Source organism: Rhinolophus sinicus, linkage group LG10 (assembly GCF_036562045.2).
Source record: "Rhinolophus sinicus isolate RSC01 linkage group LG10, ASM3656204v1, whole genome shotgun sequence".
Classification (NCBI taxonomy): Eukaryota; Metazoa; Chordata; class Mammalia; order Chiroptera; family Rhinolophidae; genus Rhinolophus; species Rhinolophus sinicus.
In genome coordinates this window covers 71,252,341-71,276,465 of record NC_133759.1, presented here as the reverse complement: position 1 = coordinate 71,276,465, position 24,125 = coordinate 71,252,341, and the positions used below count along the sequence as shown (strand labels likewise).

At 37.4% G+C, this 24,125-nt stretch overlaps 1 protein-coding gene across 10 annotated transcripts; it reads right to left on the bottom strand.

The window, feature by feature from the left end:
* Window positions 1-370: 370 nt before the first annotated feature.
* On the bottom strand, window positions 371-23,245 carry CLK4 (CDC like kinase 4). 10 transcript variants are annotated; one of them, XM_074313369.1, is made up of 15 exons: window positions 19,673-19,777; window positions 17,869-17,942; window positions 16,349-16,509; window positions 15,538-15,562; window positions 11,683-11,905; window positions 10,508-10,598; window positions 10,054-10,120; window positions 8,482-8,598; window positions 8,228-8,394; window positions 7,945-8,039; window positions 7,565-7,694; window positions 4,757-4,839; window positions 2,413-2,492; window positions 1,651-1,741; window positions 371-1,564 (listed from the first exon to the last, which is right to left on the bottom strand). In XM_074313369.1, exons 3-15 carry the CDS (start codon window positions 16,470-16,472, stop codon window positions 1,424-1,426), a joined length of 1,434 nt encoding a protein of 477 aa, XP_074169470.1. In that variant the 5' UTR covers window positions 16,473-16,509; window positions 17,869-17,942; window positions 19,673-19,777; the 3' UTR covers window positions 371-1,423. The 10 variants fall into 10 exon arrangements, with proteins under 10 accessions (XP_074169470.1, XP_019569270.1, XP_019569268.1 ...); XM_019713711.2 differs by lacking the exons at window positions 17,869-17,942; window positions 19,673-19,777 and adding an exon at window positions 23,143-23,245; XM_019713709.2 differs by lacking the exon at window positions 17,869-17,942 and having other exon boundaries at window positions 19,673-19,810.
* Window positions 23,246-24,125: the final 880 nt, after the last annotated feature.

Below are 24,125 nucleotides of genomic sequence, written 5' to 3'. Positions count from 1 at the left end.
CTCAGAAGACACATTCATTTTACGTAAACAGCATCAGAGGCCTAAGCATAATTTATGCAGTGATCCTGTGGTAAAATTTATTTCAGCTTTCTTAAATTCCCAATCAACTTTAGGACATAGCCTTACTGTATTGGAAAATGCCGCCTGTGAATAATGTAGGGAGCCCAGCCTGGTTTCACTATTTGTTATACAAGAAAATTCCATGCATTTTATGTTTAAAATACACAAACAGATAAAACTCAAATCTCTGTGTAATGCTCTTACGAAATGGGGACATTTTTAACAAAAAGATAAAACAATCTGTAGCTCAATAATTATGAATTCTACAACAAAAATATTTCTAGCTGGCAGACTAAACAGTACCAAAAGGTTGGTTTTTTGTTTTTGTTTTAATAAATTATCATTTACCACGTAGTTTTTAATGTGAAAACAGATTAACAGAAAAAATCCTACAGGCAAACAAAAAGTTCATCATGTTGAACAATCAATTAGGCTCTGGAAATTCCTGTAGAAGTTTCTTCCCAAAGTGTTTTCCAATCAAATCATTCTTTTTCTCCAGTAAAGATTACCACAAATATAAATTGCTTAACAATAACCTTAATTCTCATAGGCTACAGTTTAAGTACTTATTTATAGGAAACAGATGTGAGACATTTTCAAAACTCAAGATTTGGCATTAAAAACTAGAACTTCACCAGAATGTGTTTCTCTGTTTGTGACTCACTCAATAGCTCTTAGAAAATAGGACTTTGCAAGCTTTCTAGTTAAGGTACTTTAATCTGAAATGAAGTGTGTATGTGGTTTTACGAAACCTGTCATGACAAACTGGATGGCTTCCCATGAACGCTGCTTCTTACTGACATTACCCGCTGAGACGGAACACATACTTAACAATTTAATGAAATGCCAATAGTAAACATTTCTTATTAAGGGTTCTGGTTTCCAATACCTGCCTACAGAGTTAATAATACTCATTACTGTTCAATAATTACAGAAAAAAACTTAAAGTTAAGAAAAGTTCTGAATTTGAGGTATATAAAGAATATTCATTAAGAATAAAGTAGTCAAGATTTCCTTTTACTCAAAAAAAAAAAAAAAAAAAATCACTTCAAAGATTCAACCTTTATGTACAAAAGACAAGATCAGTCACATTTATCACTGGACACAAAGGATGTTCCAAAGTTCTTTAAAAATGGTAATTAATCTCAAAAAGAAAAATTAACTTTTATATTTCATTCATTATCAAGACCATACTTGCTTAACAAGATAATTATGCTATTGATACAAAACATACAGGATTTACACTTAACTGTACAAAATAATTTAATGTTTACAAAAATACTAGAATGTTTATAGAGTTGACTGACACAGTCTTAAGCAATCTCTTCTAGAGAAGTATACAGTAAGACTACTGATTTCCAGTTCACTTCTTTTTTAATAAGTCAAAGAAAGGATGCTGCAATGCTTCGTCTAAGGTAATTCTTTTCACTGGATCATATTCTAACATTCTTCGCACCAGGTCAAACAGTTTCTCATGTTCTTCATCATGACAAAGCATAAATTCCTGAGGGGAAAAATGTTTGTATTTACGAAAGATATTTAAAAATAGTTAAAACGTTTTTTAAACCTTTAAATCTTTTTTTCTTTTACCTTTAACGGTTTGCAGCGTCTTCTAACATATCTACCAGCAGAACTATGTTCATCCCAATCTAGCTGGTTATGATGAAAATACTTGCGTTTTCTATAGAAAAAAGAAGTCTAGATTAGTAAAAATAATAAAAGATCCACACATTTACCCTATGCACTGGGGCAGTGGAAACCTAAGCATGTGTATGTATACAATTTTTTTAAATCTCAGCAAAATTTCTTCCTTAATCTTGCATTGTCCGAGGTTTTAATAATCTACCTAAATTCTTTCCAAATACCATACGGGGATCAATGCCAGCTTTAAAAACAGAGGTTCCTGGATCCATTCCTATAAATTCTCATTTCCTTAGAGCTGGAATGGGGCTGGAAATCAAAAAAACAACAACCTGGGTGACTTCTGAGGTGCAGTTATGTTTGAAAACTACTCTAGTGCTTTGTCCAAGGACACAGAGCTGGTTTAGCAACAGTATGGAATTGAAACTTAGATTGATATGACTCCAAAACCAACCTTTCTATTACTCTATGGATTATTTTTACATTGAAGTAGGAAAACATTTATGCAATGGTTAACTTCAGTGTAAAAACCACCACTTTGTTTACTAGATCACAGGTAAATATCGCATTACTTTTTAAAACACTTGACTTTTATGGAAAAACTTCAAAATCTGCAATCCTTGGGATAAGCAGTAACAACAAAGTTGGGTTTTTCTGTAGTTTGAATATAAGATTGCAACAAAGGGTTTTCCTCTTAATCTTGAGGCATACCTTGTTTTCTGAATCATGTGCATTGGTATGGGTCCTAATATTCGTTCCATCATTGCCAGGTGCTCTTTACTATCATGAGTCTGAAAAAAGCAGAAAAAGAAATTTAGTGTTTTTCATTTCCCAACATACACAATAATGGAAAACTGACATAAAAGGACTACACAGTTTACATTACGTTCCATTTCAAAGAGGAACAATACTAAATAAGTTGTATTATCTGGTGCAAACCCAGTAACATAAAATTAGTCTTTCTGAAATGGGTCAGTAAGGTGCTATATAGCACAGATGTATAATTTGTTTAATGTAAAAAATGAAGTTTCCTTTTTTATTTGTATTTTTTTGCACTGTTTAACTGAGAAATGACTGGGGAAGAGTACCAGAAATACTGTTTCATTTAATCAGTTGCTTAACCAAAATTAACCTGCATTATCTAATGAATAGCAACATATAAACACTAATCCTAGGCAATAAAAATAGTCCCAATAATTCTCACAATCCTGAGCTAGTTATGTGGGAACATGAGTTGCAAAGAGCTTAAGATACTAGCACAAGGTCACACAGCTCATAAATGAAGAAAGCTGAGCTACAAACCCAAGTTAAAGCTCATTCTTAAACTATACAGTCTCAGCTCTGGCTAACGCAGAATAGAGAAAACTGTCACAAAGCTAAAATGGTATGCTCCGAGAGCAGAAGTTGGCAAGCTTTTTCTGTAAAGGTCCAGAGAATAAATATTTCAGGCTTCGCTGGTCACAAATGGTCTTTGTTGCAGTCTTTTCAGGCATCAAGCAGGATATAGTTTGCCAACCCTTGTTCTGGAGCGCAGATGCTGTGTACAATGCTTTTAAAAATCTATCAACTATTTTGCCTAGCATATTGCTTTCAAAACATTAAGTATTTAATTCAACACAGGAATAAATACTAGCCCAAGTTTAATTTCCTTAGCCAAAGAGTTTTTTGGAGGATGAAATCCAAATATAAACCACATCTCAAACTAATGTTAATCTACACTTCACTTAAGACCTCAGAGTGACCTATAATCACAATTCATTACGAAGAAAGTATGCATTCTGTTCAACGTTTTCTTGACCCTGCAGCTAACTAGTATAAAACCAGACACCATGCTCTCCTAGAACTGACCGATAACCACGGTTCTAGGTATCAAACTTTCAATAAACTCAGAGTACTTTGAACTGGCTTTTTGAAGATTAGACAGAAGCCCAAGCCTGCTGAGTGGCCCCACAAGCAGTGAACACATACATTCTGCAATAGCCACCCAAGGGAGTCTGCAGTCATTGTAGCTCCCACCGCACCCATTATACTGCTGTAACGTCACACCAACCCTGACACTATGAGCCAGAATCTCCCAACCCTGCCTCACAACCACTAAACACAACACCTTGATCACACCACAACTCCCCTGAAGTTCTTCAACGATTGTACCACCTAGTTTTCAAGACTTAGATTTCAGATGAAAATTATGAGGGCAAAAGTGTAGACCCAAAGAAGCTTTTCATAAAAGGGACCCTTTAAGAGAAAACAAATACCTTTCTATGGCTAACAGGTACATTATGAAGCAATCAATCTGCCTACTGTCGTCATTTTCCTGTTTACGTTATTCTTCCCTGTTAAGAGTATGTTCCTTTACACCTGCACCCTTTTATAGATACTGTTTCTTCTCTTGGCATGGCCATCACACTCTAGCTTTCTGATAAACTCCTCCTCTTTCTCCTAGCACTGGTTACACTCCCTACCTTCTCTAAGGAAATCTAACTGGTCACCTTTCCTGGGTTCCCACTACACTTTCTACATTGACCCATTACGGCAAATACATTACACTGTAACAGTTTTCCCAAGTCTATCTTTTGCATGACTTCCTTGAGGATATGTTGTCTTTTCATTTTTATATATTAATACTTAGAACCTAGAAATGTGCCTAGGTGTCACAGGTGCTTAATAACTAGAATAAAACACAACTTACTGTTCCTGAATTCTTTTATAAAAAGGGGTAAGTGACTTACTTGTTCATGGCCATACTGAGTCAATATAACCGAACTGAATTAAAACTGGCCTCAGAAACACTAATTTAAATTCATGAAGAAATTCCATTAACAAAAAATGGAAACATGAGACAGTATGAACCATGTGTTAAAAACTCCAGTCACATGTAAAATGAACTATGACCATTCACTAAGAGTAGTATTTCATTCAACTATGGTTTTAGACGATAATGAACCATTTTGCCTATGTAAGTTTTAATCTTATGAATTACAGCAACTTTGCAACACAGAAGACAAATTTTACATGCCGTTAGCATTTAAGTAAATGACATTTACTAAATACATACCTGAAAGACTGTGAAACCAAGGTAATATTCAATAAGAATGCAACCTATGCTCCAAACATCACAAGGCTGAGACCAACCTAAAGCTAAAAACAAAAACAAACACTTTATTACACAACAATTTTTAACTGCCAATATACTAAATCCTTCTCTATGTGAGTGCTCTCTTTACATAGCTCATTTGGGAGAATGACAGTAAATTCAGGGTTTACATTTTTAGTTTTATGTCAAACATTATTATGTTCTCACAGTCCTCCATATCTTTACACCAAATTACAATCCTTTGACCTGGAGAGGGGACATTTTATGTAAAATAAGAGGGACTAACAAGTATTTCCCAAGTATAACTAGCAATTTGTGGAAATATTCCATAGTCTCTGAACTACATGTGCAATGGGAGCACTGTTATACCAGTTCATGATTGTTCCAGGAGAGTTTACATTTTATTAATGCAAATATAGGTTGACAAGTATCCTCAGACTGTAAATAACCCCTTATCAATTATCAGCTGGATGCTTGAATTTACTTCCATTAAATTACAGTCTTATATAAATTATATAAGAATCATAATGGATATTAAGCAGTTTCACATATAACCAAAATTACAGAGCCATTTAAAGCTCATACAGAGAGGATTCTATATATGCAGGCCGTCTACACATGATCATACACACTTTCTCCTTCAGAATATCCATGGCAACACTACTCTGGAAGGAGTGAGACACCTAGCCTTTTTAAGCCTGTACATAATTGGAAAAGAAAAGAAAACGACTGAAACATACAGCTATTTTAATCTTTCAAAGATAAAATATATAATAAAACAATAATGTATAAATAAAACCTACTTTAAAAGATACTTCAATTACTTTCAGTAACATCACTGAATTTAAAAATAAAGGAAGAAACAATATATTCAAGAGCCTTGACTGTGATTTAGTCACTTTGGGAAACCCTCACAGTGCTTACCATTTGAACAACTGGATAACGGAGCACGGTTTCCACTTACATACACACACAAAATCTGCAAATGACAGAGCTTGGACCTAAGACAAAAGTTTTCTTCTCCCGCCACTCCTGTGTCCCAATCCAGCTGTTCCCCAGGGGACAGTAGCCTGCAGCACTCCATTCTGAATCTTCCCACTCTGATGAATCACTTCTCATACTCTTTGGAATTCTGTATCATTCAGTTGCACCCACCTCTCCCAACTTTATCTGATTATTACCACACCTCAGACCTGAGACCAACAGCCCTCAAGCTCAGCACCTGAATGCAATCTTCCTCTCCTATCCAATTCTGCCTTAACCCTCAGGATTACCATTCCAGACACACAAAGAACCCTCCTAACCTCCCTGATTTCTTGCCCTCAAGGCCAATAACCCAACTTCAAATTTAACACCAACTATCCCTAGCCTGGCCACACTTGAACTTCATTATTACTAAGAACTATATTTTACCCAATCTAAGAGGCCATTAACTCTAAGACACACCACTGTTTTAAGTATCAATAATAAAGAAAAAAATGCCAATTGTTTTGTGTTGTATTCCCCCAGGTCAAAATGCGGGGGAAACCTGAGTTTTAAATTGATAAAACCCAGGGGTTTTTCTCCTTTTAATCTGAAAATTCCTCTGTCCACAATCTTTTCCTACACTCCTTTCTTTTATCCTCAAAGTAACCTTCAATCCTCAACCATGAATATTCTTTGTAAACTACTGTAAGACAGCAGCTCCTTTCACACCACACTAAGCCAAAAACCTATTATCATCCATTTCAAAGATAAGCTCTAAATGTGTGCAGTCCAATATGGTAGTTACAAGCCACATTATATAAATTTAAATCTGAAATTTAAATGAATATAAAATTAAAAATTCAGTTCCTCAGTCACATTAGCCACAATGCAAGTACACAGTAGCCCAGATGTGGCTAATGGCTACCACAATGGATGGTGCTAACATAAAACATTTCCATCATTGTGGGAAGTTCTACTGACCAGCACTCTATTCCTTACCCCTTGACCAATCCTCTGCTGTAAGTAAACATCATTAATTTGCTTTCACATTCCTATTCTGAACTACCAAGTCCTGTTGGACCAAAAAATGTAAAAATTGGAAACTGATTTCATAAAAATGTTTTACTATCCCACCTCAGTTGGACCTTATTTTTGGCCAATGGGCTTATTCCATTTAACTATCTCTCCATAGCAGCTGATCTGAACTTTTCCCACTGTCTCCAAGCCCCCAAATCCATCTCTGATTTCCCATGACCTGGTCATGAGAAAATGACCTGGTCTCTAACTTTTAAATTTTAGTGTATGATCCCTTACTGAATTCCCTCATTTTAAAACTCTGCACCTCAACTCATTTTCTTCTCCAGCCTTTCTCATGTCAAGGGTAATCAAAGAAGCTCTCTTCTTAGACTAGCCCTTCTTTCTTTTCCTCTTGACCTCCACCCACCCTATATTTAGATGTCTGCTAACCAAATCTTTAGCATTTTTACTAGCACCATGCTTCTATAATTACATGAAAATAGATACCCAGACACCCATATCACTGCAGAATCACATTACTGTGATGTACTTAGCCAGCAGTTTGTTCTCTTAGAATCACGTAAGATTAAGTTGTTCAAAAACAACCACCTCCTGAACTATTTTTACAGGTGATATCACATTTTTCCCACTCAGGAAAAATATTTATAGTAATATCCAGATTTGTATGAAACTAGCATTATCTGCACACTAAGAAAAATCACACCCTCCCCCTCCCCCAAAGCTCTTCTTCAATTACAGTTATCAGGAAGTCTGGTGTCTACTGACCCAAAATGACCTCTGGAGCTCTGTAATGCCGTGTCGATACCAATGTGCTATGATGCTCATCATCGTATGTTGCACTTCCAAAGTCAACAACTTTGATATCTGTGTTTTTCAGTGTGCGTTCATCACGTTTCTAGCGAGATACAGTTGAGTAAACATGAAGATCAATAAAGATATATTTTACAGCACTATCCAAAAAGCTTGCATGTGAAGTATCTTCTTGATTCAATATAACCCATGAGTAAGGCAAAGAAAGATTACCCTTTTTTGGTTAAACATCAGGATAAAATGAGCCTCAGAAATGAAATTCCGCATTCCAAGGATCTCCAAGCTAAATTAATTTTAAAGAAAACCACCAAAATTAAAACAAGTCTTTAACTTACCATTTTAGAATTATATTTGACTACATAGTCAGACTTCACAAATAAAATATTTTCAGGCTTCAGATCTGTATGGGTTAATTTATTATGATGCAAAACTATAAGAGAACAAAAACACATTATTAGTTTCACTGGCAAATTTTAACTGGGGAAGGAAGAATTAGTAGTGGATATAGGGGTCATCTTTAACTATACTATGTATTTTTAGTGGCAATGTTTTGATATGTCACTTGTATAACAAAAACTTCAATTTTCTGGTGTTTAAAGATTTCTCAAGTATACTCACAATTTATTGACTGGCAGATCTGATATGCCATCTGCCTGATGTGGTCAATCTGAAATGGCAAAAAGCTGTTTTCTTTAATGAAATCATAGGTACTAAGTCCCAGCAGTTCAAACACAATACAAACATGACCATGATGATCAAACCATTCTAGCATCTGGACACATCGGCTAAAATAGATCAAAATAAAAATAATTCAGTTCACAGAATTCTGATTTCATGTAATACAACAGATCATAGTCCAAGTTTATACTTACAAGACGCTATTGGGATCAGTAGTATTTAAATGCTCCAATACTTGGATTTCTGAACGAGCTGCTTCACGGTATCGACCTACATTTTTTACAATTTTCACTGCTACATGCATGCCATCCCTTAAAAACAAAATGAAGATGAAAGTTGTAAATGTACAGGAGCATGAAGACGTATCTTCTAAAGCATAACCTTATTATCAATTCTCTGTGCTATTTTTTAAAATAATTTTTTAGGGTATATTATACCAGATTCCATATAACATCTTTTCAAAACTTTCTGACAATATACACTTTATATGGAGTGAGGATTCCCTTAATACTTATGAATTTTAGTGTTTGGTTCCAGAATTTTAAATTTATCTCGGTTTTATACAAGTTAAAAAAATAAAAATATAAATCTCAAATAGAATACACTACTGTTAAAAGCATTTGCTCATTCACCAGGTTAGACCCATTCTGTGCCAGACCGTGCCTACGTATCAGTGATGAAGACAGGGCTTGTCCTTACATGCCTCACAATCCAACGGAAAAAGACAGGCACAACTTCTCAGCAGGTCAGAAGTGTTTGGTATGAGGTACAACAGAGTAGAAGAGGGAGAGCCAAACCACTGGGGGTTAGAGGAACTCAGACTTCTTCAGAGAATAGGTGACACACAACTGAGCCCTGAAAGATAGCTATCAGTCTGTCCGATCTGGGAGAAAAGGGGACCATTCAGGCGAAAGAGACACCACCAGTTAAGTCATGAAGTCAAGACAATGCTTAGCAAATTCACAGATGCAAACAGGTAGAAACAGCTAAAGTGGAGTGCAGTGAGCTTTAGATTGGGGCATCTGTAATACTTCCTAAGTACAGCAGTGTGAGGAAATGGATTTCCAAATTTTCAGCTTCCTTTTGTCCTCTTTTCTAAATCTGATCATTTGGAATATGAGCCAGCATTCAAGCCTCTTTTTTTCACTGTGGCCCTACCACTTTACAGAAGAAAGGAAAACCCCCACATGCCACTAATTAGCACATCAAAATATGTGCCTTAGGATGTAAAAAATCTTTGAGTCAAACAAGTCTTTCTAGTGGCTGGGTAGACCTTTTTCCAAGTCTGCTGGTTTCCAATTTATTGCTTTCAACAAAGCCCCAATGAGGTTGTTGGCTGACAAATCATTACAAATTATTTTGATGATAATATCCCTGTAATCTTTGGCATGTCTCAAGACTTAACAGAACTGTTATAAAATTGCTGTGACACAATTCCTTCTAGTCTTATCTATTTAATTATATGACTAAGTTTTCTCAGTGCTACCTATAAAAAGAGAAAATGAAAACGCTTTATGCAAAACCACTAAGATATATTTATCTATGGATACACGTATGCATTTTTTAAAATTTTTTATTGGGGAACAGTGTGTTTTTCTAGGGCCCACTCTCATGGTAAATAAATCACGTACACAGTCCAAGAAATTTTGAATATTTATACTTCCCAGAAAAACATGTGGCTACCACTTAAAATACCATTTCATCATCATTGATTCTTTGTCACCAAAAATATCAAAATATTCATAAATGAAAAAAATCAAACTTACATGCCATGATCAATGCACTCTACAACTTTGCCAAAGGCCCCTTCACCCAAAGTGTCCACGATTTCATCTAAAGTGAGGGGGGAGAAAGAAGTGTAAGTACCTGAGCACAAATTATCTAGTTATTCAAACAATGAATGCTTAAGTGTGGAATATTTTCAAATGATCTCTATCAAAACATAACTACAGTTTCAGCACTCAAATTATTTTATTTTCAGCTGCTACAACGACAGTTAGATAGAGCTATCTTTCTTGCTCTAATCTCAAATTCCACTAATAATTTTGGAACTTTAGAAATATTTAAATTCTACAGAAAAGAAGGAATACAAAAAACAACAAACCCACAAAAAAACAAAACAAAAAAGCAATGAAGAGTTCTTTAGCCCCCCGCTGACAAACTATTCTTTCAGATTATTCTGTCTGCAAAGTTTAAAAAGTGTTGAAAAATATTCTATACATCTTGCTCTTAGAACGTCTCCACTTTGACAGATCAGGTGACCCTCCTCATCATCCTCTATACTCCTGGATCTTTTCCTTCGGTGGCTCTTCTGGAACGGCAAGTGGGCAGCACCAAGATCGTCCAGCCAATCAATATATCAGAGTGAATTCAGGGCAGAATACGCAATTCATTCAGCGGGGAGATATTCAGGCATTCAGATAAGCACCAGGCCACGAACAGTTGGCAGGAGCAATTTCAAATTCAGTCCCCAGAAATTCACAGGGCACAGTTTATGTTACAGAAGAAAAACATGGCAAGGAACAGATTTTCAGATAAGATACTTAAAGTGGCAATAGAAAAAAAACAACACAATTGTCTCTTTAAAATACTGATTTAATTGAAGTCTGAAAGTTAAAGAATGCAATGTCATGATTTATTAATCTCTTGCTATAAAATAGCATATGCTGTGAATTGAGATGTCTAGTTTGTCAGAAAAATGTCCAAGATTATTTGAAATTGTTTGTTTAGCAATTTTTAAAAATATACATGATTAAAATAAAAGCGAAAAATAATAGTTGATTTCAAAGTTCAATCAGTTCAAAGCTAGTATTACTGAAGAAAATTTGGGGAGGAAAACAATAATTCAAAGTTTACTGATCAAACAGGTCTAAGTATTAAAAAAAAGGGCAGTTTTCTTTTTTTTTAAATGCATTTCCCATTCAGCACCCATTTTCAGAACTTCAGAAGAACTAGCTGCAGACAATAATGCACTATGCTATGGGACTATGCTGTATACAGGATATTTAAGTATCCACCAGGGCAACTATCTATACTTGTTTCTAAAAATCAGGAAAGGGGTTTCTTTTACAGTTTTTTTTTAAAAAAAAGTTTAAAATCAAAGAAAAGATGGGTGCTTCATCTTTTCATAAGATTGTATTACAAAACATAAAAATAGAATATTTTTAATTATTAAAATCAAGAAACTTACGATGTGGTCTGCAGATAATGAGTAAATGTGGGCTTGCTAATAAATACAGATTAGCTATGAGAATCTGGAAGTTTCCTTTAAGGATTCAAGTAATAGACAATATACACAAATAGTATTTTATATATGTTTTCCAAACTTAAGGGCTCATTAAGAGTTTTACACACAAATAAGTAGCCACACAAAATAAAAACAAAATCAATCATACCGAATGTGACTGATGACTTGCACAGTGTCTATTACGCTTCCTTTTAGGACTGCTTTTCCTGCTTCGGACTGAAGATTTACTGCAGTGGATTCGGTAATGGCTTTCAACGTCTCTGTGATAATGTCTAGGAATGTATCTTTCGCAGTAATCATTTCTGTATTCATCAACGTATCTCCGGTCCCGATACTCTCTCTCATTTAAGGACCTTGCTTCTAAATAATGACTGCAAACACATTAACAGACTTGAAATTATTCTCTTCACCGTTAGAATAATGTGGTTTAAACAAAATATTCTCAAGAATTCCTGGTTTAAACAGCTAACACAATAAAAGAAAAAAATTCAAATTGATGAATTAGAATTTATACTTATCATAAAACTTAAGAATTTTACTTTAACCAATAAGCAAATGGGTTCGTGTTTATTATATAGATTGCTGTCAAGCACCTCACTTCAAGGAACAAAGCTTGAGCCAAATCATTCAATTGCGTTCAGTGTTTACTTAAGCATTCCTTTGCCTTCCGGAGAAAATTAAAACCAAAAATTCACAAAACTGCTCTTCTGAAAATCATGTCTTACAATATATGCATCTGCAACTAAGCTTTCTTTACTCACAGAGCCACACACAATTACAGGCAGGCAAAACAGGATTCCTTTCTCTTTTAATCTAAGTGAATTTTAGATATCCCAGGCACACAGAGAATTCTTTCATGAAAGGTGGTGTATTCTTTCTAGAAGGAATCTTAAATGTACTCCAGCCCTTTCATCTTACAAGTGACTGATTCCCTAGAAGGAAAAAGATTTGCAAGGGTTGTAGAGCAGATTCTAATTCTGATTATATGGGTCAATTTTATCACACACATCACCTCTCCCATCTCCTCTTCTAGCTTCCGGTTGTTTCTTTGAAAAAATACAGAATAGCTTTTGAAGGTTGCTTCAGGTGCCAAAGACATCTAAAATAAATCTCCCTCAAATGAGAAAGGGATCTTGTAATTGCTTGCCTAGGATTATGAGACCCACCACCCTACTTCCCTTTGCGTTTCTGATTTCCTGTTATACTTGCTTGCAACATACAGAAGTCTACATTTAGTGCCACAGTGCTTAACTTTTGAATCTACAGATCCCTTCGAAAAATCTGATGAAAGAAACGGACCCTCTCCCCCAAGAAATGCACCAACGCATAAACAAAACTTGGCAAGGAATTTCAGAGATCATGGACCTCAGGAAGTCAATGGATCCCAGTTAAGTAGCCTTGACCTGATGGAAAGAAAAGGACATACTTTCAATTGGCCCAGTTTCCCGCCCCCCTCTCTACCTGGGTTGAGTGTCCTCTTCAACAGAGTGCGAAGCTTCAAAAGGGATGCACATGGAGCACTGAGGGAGAGAGGGGACACCTGCCCAGTCAGACAAATCAGCTAAAATAATCCTGACAAGCAATGGAGTGACAGATGTTGACTAGATTGTCCTCACCAACCCCTCTCTTTCCCCCAGAATATGCTGTCATTCTTTTTCCCAGGGGGCTGGCTTAGGCAGATATAAAGAGAAACATCTCTAAAACTGCTACTCAACAGAGCTGGCATCAAACCCAGGCTGAGATGCAGGAACCCCCTTTCCCCTTCCCCAGTGTCAGTCTTAGTTCTATCCATTGAAGAAACAAATCAGGATTATTAAGGTAAGACTGTGGGTCTAGATCAAAGATCTGATTAGTTGGCTTGGACCTGTCAGGGAGAGATCAAGCTGGAAATTACCATACTCTTAAAGGCATTTTGTTTAATTCTGTAAAGCATCCTTGCCATAAAATTCCAAAATATTTCTGTCAGAAAAAAATATGAATAATCTCTAACTGGAATAGTGCATGAAATTAGAGCTGCTGATAATCCATAAACATCAATAGAATAACAAACATGGGGTGAAAACCATGAGGATAAACTACAAAGAGGAGGATCTCTTCAATCTGTAACAAAGGCTTAGATATTACATAAACAAAGTATATAGAATTATAAAAGGCCACGGACAGGGTGAACAAGATGAAAAGATTTAATTTCTAAGAATATTCACTGAATGTCCGGTGAATTTTCCACTATAGTCCCAAAAAATAGCGAAGACTGAGTCTACGGACATTCATTGTTACTTCCGCAGGTCCTGTAAATTATGTATGGCAAAATCCCTGCCAACAAAAAATGGACACAAAAATACAACTCAACAATGCAGGAAATGCTGAAAGGTTACATATGAGTGCTCAGGGCCATAGAAGGAAAAGCACTCAAACTTCTGAAAATGGTCAGGGAAGACTTCATGAAAAAAAAACACAGTTGAATCTTCAGGATTTGGACAAAGTGGAAAGTAGAAAAAATGCCATGGAAGAACAATGGCATATTACCATTTTCTATTTATAAAGCACGTTTAGCCAAAATGGCTTAGAGATGGGTTTGTTGTGTACGTATTAGGAAACAGTAGACAATTGCAGCAAGGGCAATTTTCACATAGGGGAACATATGCAAATAAATAAGCTGGGAACAGATCATCCAAAATCTTGCATGCCAGGCTAAGGACTTTAAAACAGTGTTTCTCAAAGGGTGGTTTATCAGCAATATCAAAACATGGAAGTATTCAACACGAACATCTCTGGGCTCCAGGTTAGACTCAATCTATATCTTATAAGGTGCATTTTTAAACATATCTCCGAGGTGATTCTATTCACACTGAAGTTTGAGAATCATTGGTTTAAGACTTGATAGTCTATGTCATAGGAAGATATTTACGGATTTTTACAATACATAAAAGATGTATACAGCCATATCAGTCTTCCTAATATACTATGCAAAACTGATTAAGCCTGTAGGAGGGGAATACCAATTCACTGGCTACAGCCAAGACAAATCAGAAAGACCCTTTGCAACAAACAAAAAAGGTAAAATAACTGATACACAATAAAAGCTCTGACAAATCAGTAAGAATACACTTTAATAGCAAAAACAGGCTGAGAATACAAAAATGTTTAAGTAGTCAATAAATATCACAGTGGACAAATTCACTAGAAATTTAAAAATTCAAATTAAAACAAAACTCTATCCTTGGCATTTCAAAATAGCCAAGACTGGTGAGGGGCAAAGGGGATGTTGTAGGAGTAACCTGGTACAAACTTACTAGAAAGATGCTAATATGTAACAAGACTTTATACCCTTTAACTTGAAAATGCCCCTTCTTAGAATCTATTTTCAGAAAATAACCAGGGGCAAAGATTTGTATATAAAGACATTTTTAAGAATAACCAGAAATAATTTTACATCCAAATGGGGGACTAGCATCCTATCAAAGTTACCTTCTTTATACTTTTATGCATTTTCCAATTTTATGAAAAACACTTCTAAAGTTTTTAATCTTTAAAAAGACTACTATAATATTCCAGATTATAGAGAGCAATTACCACCAAACATCTCTGGTGCAAATTTGTCAAGGAAGCTATTGGCCTGGTGGTGGTAAACCCGACTTAGTACCATGTTTATGTAATTAATTATGAACATGAACGAACTGTTTTATCACTCAGATCACTTCCTTTCTACATATACAACGTATAATAAACTCATGAGGGATTAGCACTATAATGTTAAGCCTTACAGAGTATTTTGTATTTATTAATAATAGGGTACAGATGCTTTTCTATAGGACAGTGATTAGCTCAGGTCATTGAAATCCTGTCATAAACCCTATAACAGTGTGTGATGAAGAATGATTAGTCTGTGCTGACCACCAACAAGCTCACTGTTCTGCAGAACAAGTCTGTTTTAGGATGGAGAAGGAAAAAAATTACATACTGTTTTTTAAAGTAACCCCAGCTGGCTAATTTAGAAACCAACCTGGTAAACAGTCCCAATGGAACATCTGCACAAAACAGGGAGAAAACATAGAACCAATAAAACAAATGAGAAAAGAAAATTAATGGAAGACAGAATGAAAGAAACTCTACTCATCTAGCCTTTCTTCAATCACATTTAGGAAGTTTAAAATGCCTTTAACTCTAAATGAATGTATCACCTCCAAATTTTATACCAGTAAGAATATAATAAAACAGGACATGTTATTGGAAACTTTTATTGAGGCCCTATCCTAAATTACTGGCTATTGTCTATGCAAAGGAATGGTTTTTAAAACCAAGCTTCTAAAAATCCCAAGCATGTTCACTGGCCTTATCTACAAAAATAACCTGTAGTACATAGTAAGGGACCAATCCCCAATGCACTTAAACACTCCCCAATAGTACCTGCTGTTTTCCTCAGCTGGAGTTACTCTCCCTGCCCTTTATTATCTCTCATTCGTGGAACACTAAAGGAGCATCCTAACATACATATCTCCCTCCTACAAACAAGTTTAAGGCACTGAGTGTCCTAGCATCACTATTAACTTTTTGTCTCATCTCCCCAACTACATTGCCAGCAGCTGGGACTTAAGTGTTCCCACCACGCCCAAACAGGCATAGATATAGGGCAGGAACTCTTTTATTCACAGCTGTAGCCTCAGCAACTATATAGTGTCTAGCCTTTAAATGATTTCTGAATATTTATAAAATATTCAGAATTATAAAATAATTTAACAGATGAAAACTACATAAGCTAATGATTAATCATTAAAACTGCTAGTGTTAAAATGCTACTAGTTCAAGTAATTTACCAATCAGATTCTTTAAACTGGTGATGTGGTTTACAATGTCTGTTCTCCTGCGTACTACTGTGGGATCTCCTCTTTCGTTTGTGACTTCCACTGTAGCTTTCATGTCCCCAGCTTTCTCTACCATCCCAATGAGGGCAGTGAGTTCTTCTGGAATGCCGCATCTGTTAACGGAAACAAAAAGTGAGTTGTAGAGGTGTTTACATGGTTTAGTAAATAAAGTATTATACACATTTAAATATAAACATCCAGCACACAGGGTCATACAGATTCTAAAATCTTTCGTAGGTAACGTCCCCCAAGGCATGGGGCACTATTCCACTGGTATGTCAGAAGATTTTAAAGTGGTGAATAGATCTAATACTAAATGATGAATAACACTGTGAGACCTTAATGCATTTTCTTTCAATTCTTCTGGATAAATTCTCACTTTGGTGCTTATCTTCAACTAACACTTGCTAACCAACATTTAAAAAATAAAAACAGAGCCAGGGTTCAGGCTTAGCGCCTTCAGTAGACAACAATATCTAGCCAGACAGTAATAATGTTTTTTGGTTTTATTTGTATCATCACCTTCTTTTTATGGTAAATTATTACCAATCTCCTAATTAAGTTTTTGTTATCATTTCCTTAAAAAACATTAACTTTAAAATGTGAGCTAATCTAAAGGGAAATACTATCACAAATGTCACGCAGCTTTGGCAAAATACTAATACAAATAACTGAACTCAGAGAAACACTTAGGGACACTAAATACAGATGACTGTTAAAAAGTATAGAGCCATTAATGAAGCTACTTTTTCTCAAACATGCCAGACTTCCTTTCTCTACATCTCAAAATGACCCCAAGCTTGGGGGGGGGGGGGGCGGTGGCGGGGGAAAGGTGAACAGAACACAGACCTCAACAAAGAATCTGATGGGCAATAAGATTATTTTATGAACTCATTTTCTCTATCAAACAAGTTTATTTTCAGATAATCCTGCAGTTATTCTGTGTTTTTATTTTTTTAAGTCTTGTTGTAGATCTGGGGTGACACTGAAGAAACCAACCTATAAAGATGGATGTGGTCACAGAGAAATCAGACAAAGATGATGACGATTCCCTGACTCCATCTGTAACTATAACCTCTAATGCATAGGTTCTTTCCAGTCTCAGTATCTGTGCTCAAACAACATAATCCCTATCTGCCTCTCCCCACCTTAACTCATTTCAAAGCAGTTAAGTTTGTAACAGTGACATCTAAAATGTGCTGAACAGGGGGAGTCTCACAACTCAGCAACGAGTTGAAAAAAGGTAAAATGCAGCAAAACAAGTTTAGTTAACCTTCAGCTTGCCCAAATGACTTAGTATCAAGTAAACAAATGAACAAATTCAAGTAAAAAATTTAAATAATTTCAAATGGATTAAAAACAGACTTTGAAATAAGGCAGCTGCAATTCTCCTGGGAGGTATTCCCTAAGAAAATGTATGTATCATGCCATCAGAGCCTGATGCCACCAAATGGTCACATCTTTTAACTCACTTCTCTTGTTGATTCTAATTCTATGCCCATCAAAACATCTTCTGAAAAAGTAGCTTCTCTTCTCTTTTAGCTTGCTTAAAAAGGAAAAAAAAAAAGAAGAGACAGCATTGGTCAGGTCAAACAAAAATCCTAAAACCTTGTTAGGTTTTCACTAGATATTAATAAGTGAGCATTCTGGTTTGATAGTCACTGCAGTATGGGAAACGAATGAATGATACTACAAATTAACTTGAGGCAAAAGGTCATCAAAAGAGGCATAAAAAATTATATTTCTAATGAAATTCTTCTGACCCTTCAATTACCACAATTGTATTTTAACCACATCATAAACTCTTTAAAATAGCCTGGTTAAGCATTCTTAAACAAAAAGCAAAATTACAGTATCTGATGACTAAGAGTTGTTATTATGACCATCCATTATTATGCAGTTCTTGCAAAACGTGTCTGTTTTAGTTTTACGTATTTTTTTCCTTGTCAGTCTGCCACAACCAGCTAACCTCAAACAAGGCAGACTTCTCAAATAACCAAAGTTATCGATATGCAAATATTCAAAAGCGAATAAGCATCTCGAGAGAGCCAAAGATTTTCATTTCTCTAATCAGGTTCACCACTTTAAATTTAATTCGGCTGTCAGGAAGTTTTCCCTCCCCCACTAAATATTTTCTCAGGAAGCAAAGAGAAGAAAACTGGACACACATTCTCCAGATAAGGCTCCTCTGAAACATTTTCCAGATAAGGCTCCTTTGAAAACACAAAAAAACTGGCTAGAATTATTACACTACCTCTAAAATAAAGAATCCTTCGAGTTAGAATAACTAGACAGCTTTCAATAAAAACATTAGACACAATGGATCCATATGTAGTATATACCCATATTAGAAATCTGATTCTTTATTGCCCTTTAATACCCTGTAACACCTGATAAATTTATCCTCTGTATGTGGACTAAAAATATCTAAAAAGGTTAAAGTTATGATTAAATGGCTCCAGGAGAAATGCATTTAACAGGTCACAAGCCTGTGGGTGTGCGTGTATGGAGTACAATCATACAAGGTCAATTACAAAGCAAGACCAGATGGCTGGCCAAGCCAGTTTGGAGGGCTGTTCCTAAGTACCCGATAAGCACATCACGGCTACCTGAGTAATCAAAGATGATAATACGACGCAAAATGTCAGAAATACAGGTCTGGTGCAGCCGTGGCATGCTCCACCTTAGGAAAAGAACAGTGTCACATAAAGGGCGAACCTCTCCGTATTTCTACCTCTTACAAGCACTAGCTAAATGCCACTACTACAAGGACACGCAGACTAGCAGTTGCTCGGATGCCCGGTCCCCATCTCCGCCTTCCCGCCCCAGGGCACCTGGCCAGAGCCTTCGGCGCACTCAGATAGGTACAAATGCTTGACTCTGGAAAAGCCCCAAATGCTGTAAGTGGCCGGGAACAGGCATCCAGGGCAGGCCTTGATCTTCGACAACACAAACCCGAGGGGCGGCTATCGAAGGGTCTCCTGACAAGTCTTTGCTCTAGCCGGCGGGATGAGACTGGGCCTCCGGGGCCGCGATGAGAGCGGCCAGGGCCCTCAGAGAAGAGTCAGCGGCAGAACCGCCGTCTTTTTGCCCTAGGATTTTAAATCTACCATGACACCTGCGCATCTTTAGGTTTTAAAGGCCACCAGCGGAGCTGTGCCCCGAAGGAACCCAAGTCGCCAAGGCCCCGAACCCAGTCTTCTCTCCGACACCTGGCTTGGAGACCTAAAAGACTGGAAATCCGCCCAGCACAGAATATCCCACCCGAAACCTTACCTCTGCAAAAGCAAAAGGCCCTGTGGGCGAGAAATGTTGCCAAACCGCCCTCTCCTCCCTCCAGCCGCTGCGACAAACACCCAACAAAATGGCGGCAGCGCCTTCTCCCTACAACCCCCAGGCGGTCTCTAACTCCACCTACAACGCGCCAACGCGCTTGCGTCACAGAGCCGCGCTCCCTCCCGCCCCTCCCTGAAAGGGGCGTGCTCCTTATGACGTCACTGAGGCCTGACCCAATACAGTGCTAGCGAGGCAACGCTTCCGGTTGTTTTCGGGAGAACCTGAGTGGAACCGGGAACAATTGGCTGGACCCTACCCTAAGCCCATGGCTTGTGTCTGCTCCTTCCGGCGAGGTTATTCTGAGTCCGGCACCCATCGGCAGAACTAGCCATGTTCCGGTTTCCTGTTCTCCGGCTCAACTGGGTCGTATCCTCGCACTTTGTCTGTGGGTCCTCAGCGTACCCCAGGACCTCAACCCCAGAGGGAGCCAACACACAAGACAAGCCCAAAAACTCGCCCTGTGCCAGGCCGGGCCTGGTGCTGGGGACAGTCCAGCTCGCTTGGAGTTTCTGTCTAAAAATGGAGTCGGATAAAGAGGATGTCTCAAAAAACAAGTTTAGGGGTGCTTATCTTTTAAGGGGGTGTCCTCTTAATCAGAAGACCACAGGGTGGGGGGAAGTTTCAATTGAGACTCTTTAGAAGGTTCTTCCTGTTATGGGCCCTGCCTCCTGGGCAGATATGGAAGGTGGACGTTTCCCTAACAAAATTCTCTTCATTATTTGTCCCTGTGTGTTGATTTTAGTTAAGGCAGAGTAATGTCTGAGAGCTAGTGAGCATCCATTAAGGGGTATGCTTATCTCAAATGCATTTTGCAGTTATAAGAATCCCCATACACTTCCTATTGTGTGTGGTTAGAATGAGAAGAGAGAAGAGATCCAAAGTAGGAGCCTTGAGGAACATATTTAAGGGACAAGAGCCTTGTGGGGACAGAGCCTGGAGTGCAATTTCCAGGCTCTCGGCCTCATGTGGAAAGGTACTGGCTCAGGTAGTAAATGGCCAGCAGCTGTTACTAGTTGGCGGTCAGCTGTAACCAGTGAGCCATTGGCCACTAATATAACTGCTGTGGCTACGCTAGCAGCGAATGGGGGCTAGGGAGAAGATGGTGGCTGAGCCTGCAAGCAGCACAGTGAGGGTTGCGAACAGTGTGGCTCCTGCTTCCTGTGTCTCCAACCCAGCCGCCAGGGAGAGTATAGTGGTGTGGCTCCCCCATCTATGGCTCCGTGGGTGTTCCTTTTTGGCCTCACCATGTCCTGCGTTCTTATGTGGGGAGCGGGACTAGAGACCCCAGAAGAGACCCTGCCTGTCACCCTGCATGACAAGCCTGAGAAGGAAATTCTCAGAAGGAGAGGAGAACCAAGAGTATGGTGTCAGAGAAAGCAAGGGAAAAGGGCATAAATGAGGGAAAGGCTGACCGTACCAAATACTGGGAAGAGGTTAGGTACAGTTAATACTGAAAAGTGTTACAGTGGATTCTGACAAGGATTCCTTAGTATAAAAGGGAAAGCCAGAAATTTGGGAGGGCAGGGTTGAACTGTTGTGGGCATACACCCAATAGCATGTGGGAGACCTGATCTCATACCTTGTTAGGTGAAAGGAGGGCACTGTATTTTAGTGATCTAACACCATAGAGGCTTGTGCCATCTACTTTGGATAAATTGAACTCTTCATGGAGATTGTACCTCATTTCAGTAAGTGAAGTTAAAAACATAAATTGCCATACTTCAAGAAATGAAGTTGAAAAGAGAACTGGAAAATTGAAAGTGAGAATTCTTTATGCTACAGAATGAAATGACAATATTCTCTTTACCTGGAATAGAGTGTCATTTCTGCATCTACCCATATAAGTCTTACCTATCCTTCAAGGTCCATCTCTAAGATGCAGTCCCTGACTACATCAGTTTCCACCCAACTCCCAGCTCTTGACTATTCCAGTTAGAGATCAGGTCCTCAAACAGTTGGCTAAAGCACGCTCGTGTTCCTGGAGCCACCCAGGTATGCCAACCAATTTTGCCCAAAGAGTGAAATTTATTGGTTCTACAACTGATTACAAATACCCTTTCAGGGACATCTATCAGAAGGAATGTTGAGCTGAGTGGACTGGGCCATTTTGCAAGATAAAGTGCGTCTCAGCTTGCTGCACTTAAAGACATAAATTCAAGCTGGCACCAAAGGAAGTTCCCCTTTTTGCTGTAGTATGAGAGATCTTAGTCTTGTGAGGACATAAGAGAATGTGGTCAGTGTACAGTTCTGCTCCAACAGCAACACAAAGTTTAAAGGCAGCGAAGTGGAAAGGCCTCCTACACAGACATTTAGAGATATTGTGAAACAGTGATAAAACCCAATAGTGCCGTCTGCTTTGTGGTACTGCTATCTTGTTTTAGTGTCATTTTGAGTTTTCTAATTTAAGTGTGCCACCAAAAGGACTAATATTTAAAAGTGTGCTGTGATCAGAAGGAGGTTGAGAACATCCCATGACTAGCATCTCTGTGACATGTAGTAGAGCACTGTGGTGCTCCTAACTCTTGTGGTGCTCTCGGCAGCTTGTGTTTTGACTGGAGACAAGGACCTGATTTATATTCTTTGGTATCTCAGTGCTCACAACCCAGTACATGTTTGTAGGTTGTTTACAACCTACATTTTGCTCAAAGTTCCAAAGTGATTAAATCAAAGGTAGAAATCAAAGGTAGAAATTCACTCCCAGAATCCTTGTACCAGTAACAATTTTACATATGGCAGCCTCAACCATTTCTACTAAGTCAGTTACCTGGAAAATAAATACCTTTGGTCAGAAGACAATGAAAATGTCCCAATTTCTGAGAATCCACTGCCAACACCAGAAAAACTGCCTAACCCAGTAGCTTCATCTCTCCACAAGTACTCTCCATATGTCCAACAAAACCTTATCTTTTGCAAATAAGGTTTTTAAACCATGTTTTTAAGAAAATCTTAGCTTTGAAGAGCAACCAGAATATTCTATTGTATATTCTAGCACAGATATTCTACATGCTTAACTGCACACATAGAAAACAGTCATCTATCACAGCAGAGTTCCAGTGTAAAAGTCTAAACTGTACATATTAATTTTAACAGAAGCAAATCATATATATAAAGAAACTTTTACAAAGGTATAAACAAACCTTTACAAGTTATAACCTCTTTATAAGTTACGTATTACTGATACCCATCTGCATTAATAAATTTTTTAAGCTATCAAATTATATACTACTTTATATACATTCTATCATTAAAAAATCTAAACAACCCTGTGAAGTGATCATTGGTTACTTGCTCTAGATCACTGTTATCAAGTACCAGAACCAAGATTCAACCTCAGGCCTTGCTTACTCCAAAGCTTTTAACCCATTCTACTGGCTGCTTCAATGCATACAACGAAGTATATAGCAACTTACTTTAGTTAGTTATTAGGGTGAAACATGCTGAGTCCATCTTTCAGCAAGACCAAAGGGATTGGTCTTAAAAAAAAATTCCAAGATGATGTATCATCAAAGGCTCCTTATGAAGAAAAAATGGGTCAGCACAACAAGGTCATCAAAGGTCCCAGTGTACCTCACTCATTGTTCAAGTCATAAAGGGTCTCCCACGCATCCCACACTGCCTAAAATGGATAATATCCCAGGTTTTTCTGGTGTTTCCTGACACAGGTTGTGAGGAGATTCACATAGCACACTATTAAGCAGGATTCAGTCCCATCAAACAGTGCTAGAAGCATTCCCTGATACATAATACACTTTGTAGTATGTAAGGTGGGGAGTGGAGGGTTGCAGGGAGTGATCTAATTCAGAGGTTCTTTAGAGAATAGGAAAGTCTGGTCATTCCAATACCCTTGTCAATTTCCACCACCTCCAATGAAAGGGCTTTGAAGCCAGGTTAGTAAATTAGAACCTCTCAACCTCATTGCCAATAATCTCAATGATCAACCATCCAATGCAACCACTGAGGAAAAAATATATTTACGTAAATCCTAAATTTATGAACCTTGTATAACCCTACACAAATGTATGAAAATATGTGACATATATTTGTCTCCAACCCTTTTGGGATTATCCTTTCTTTTAATGTATATCAAGTTCCTATTTCATGCAATTATAGGAAGTACAGTGTCTTTCAGAGTATTTTGAGGATTTCTAGAGAGGGTGAATTTTTTTTATCACTTAAACTCTAGAAACATATTTCAGACATCAAAGTCAATTATTAACATGGATTTATTTTTGTAAAACCCAGGTAAAATAAAGACATGTCTGTTTTACTTAAACCAATAAACTTAAGCTAGCTTTTATTTACTATGGGTTAATCTTAGATCACATGAACTTGAAAAGCATGAGTTAGTTTCTACATTTCTAAGAATTTTAGAATACCCAACCCTCGTAAGAGC

What these genes read in the sequence shown, in the direction of transcription:
- CLK4 (XM_074313368.1), bottom strand. Translation starts at nt 17,898, where the DNA reads ATGGGCATAGAATTAGAATCAACAAGAGAA. An exon ending in AATTAGAATCAACAAGAGAA is followed by an intron (nt 16,510 to 17,868) that starts GTGAGTTAAAAG and finishes TTCCGTTAACAG; the next exon opens with ATGCGGCATTCCAGAAGAAC. An exon ending in CAGTTTAAAGAATCTGATTG is followed by an intron (nt 11,906 to 16,348) that starts GTAAATTACTTG and finishes ATGTGTTTGCAG; the next exon opens with TCATTATTTAGAAGCAAGGT.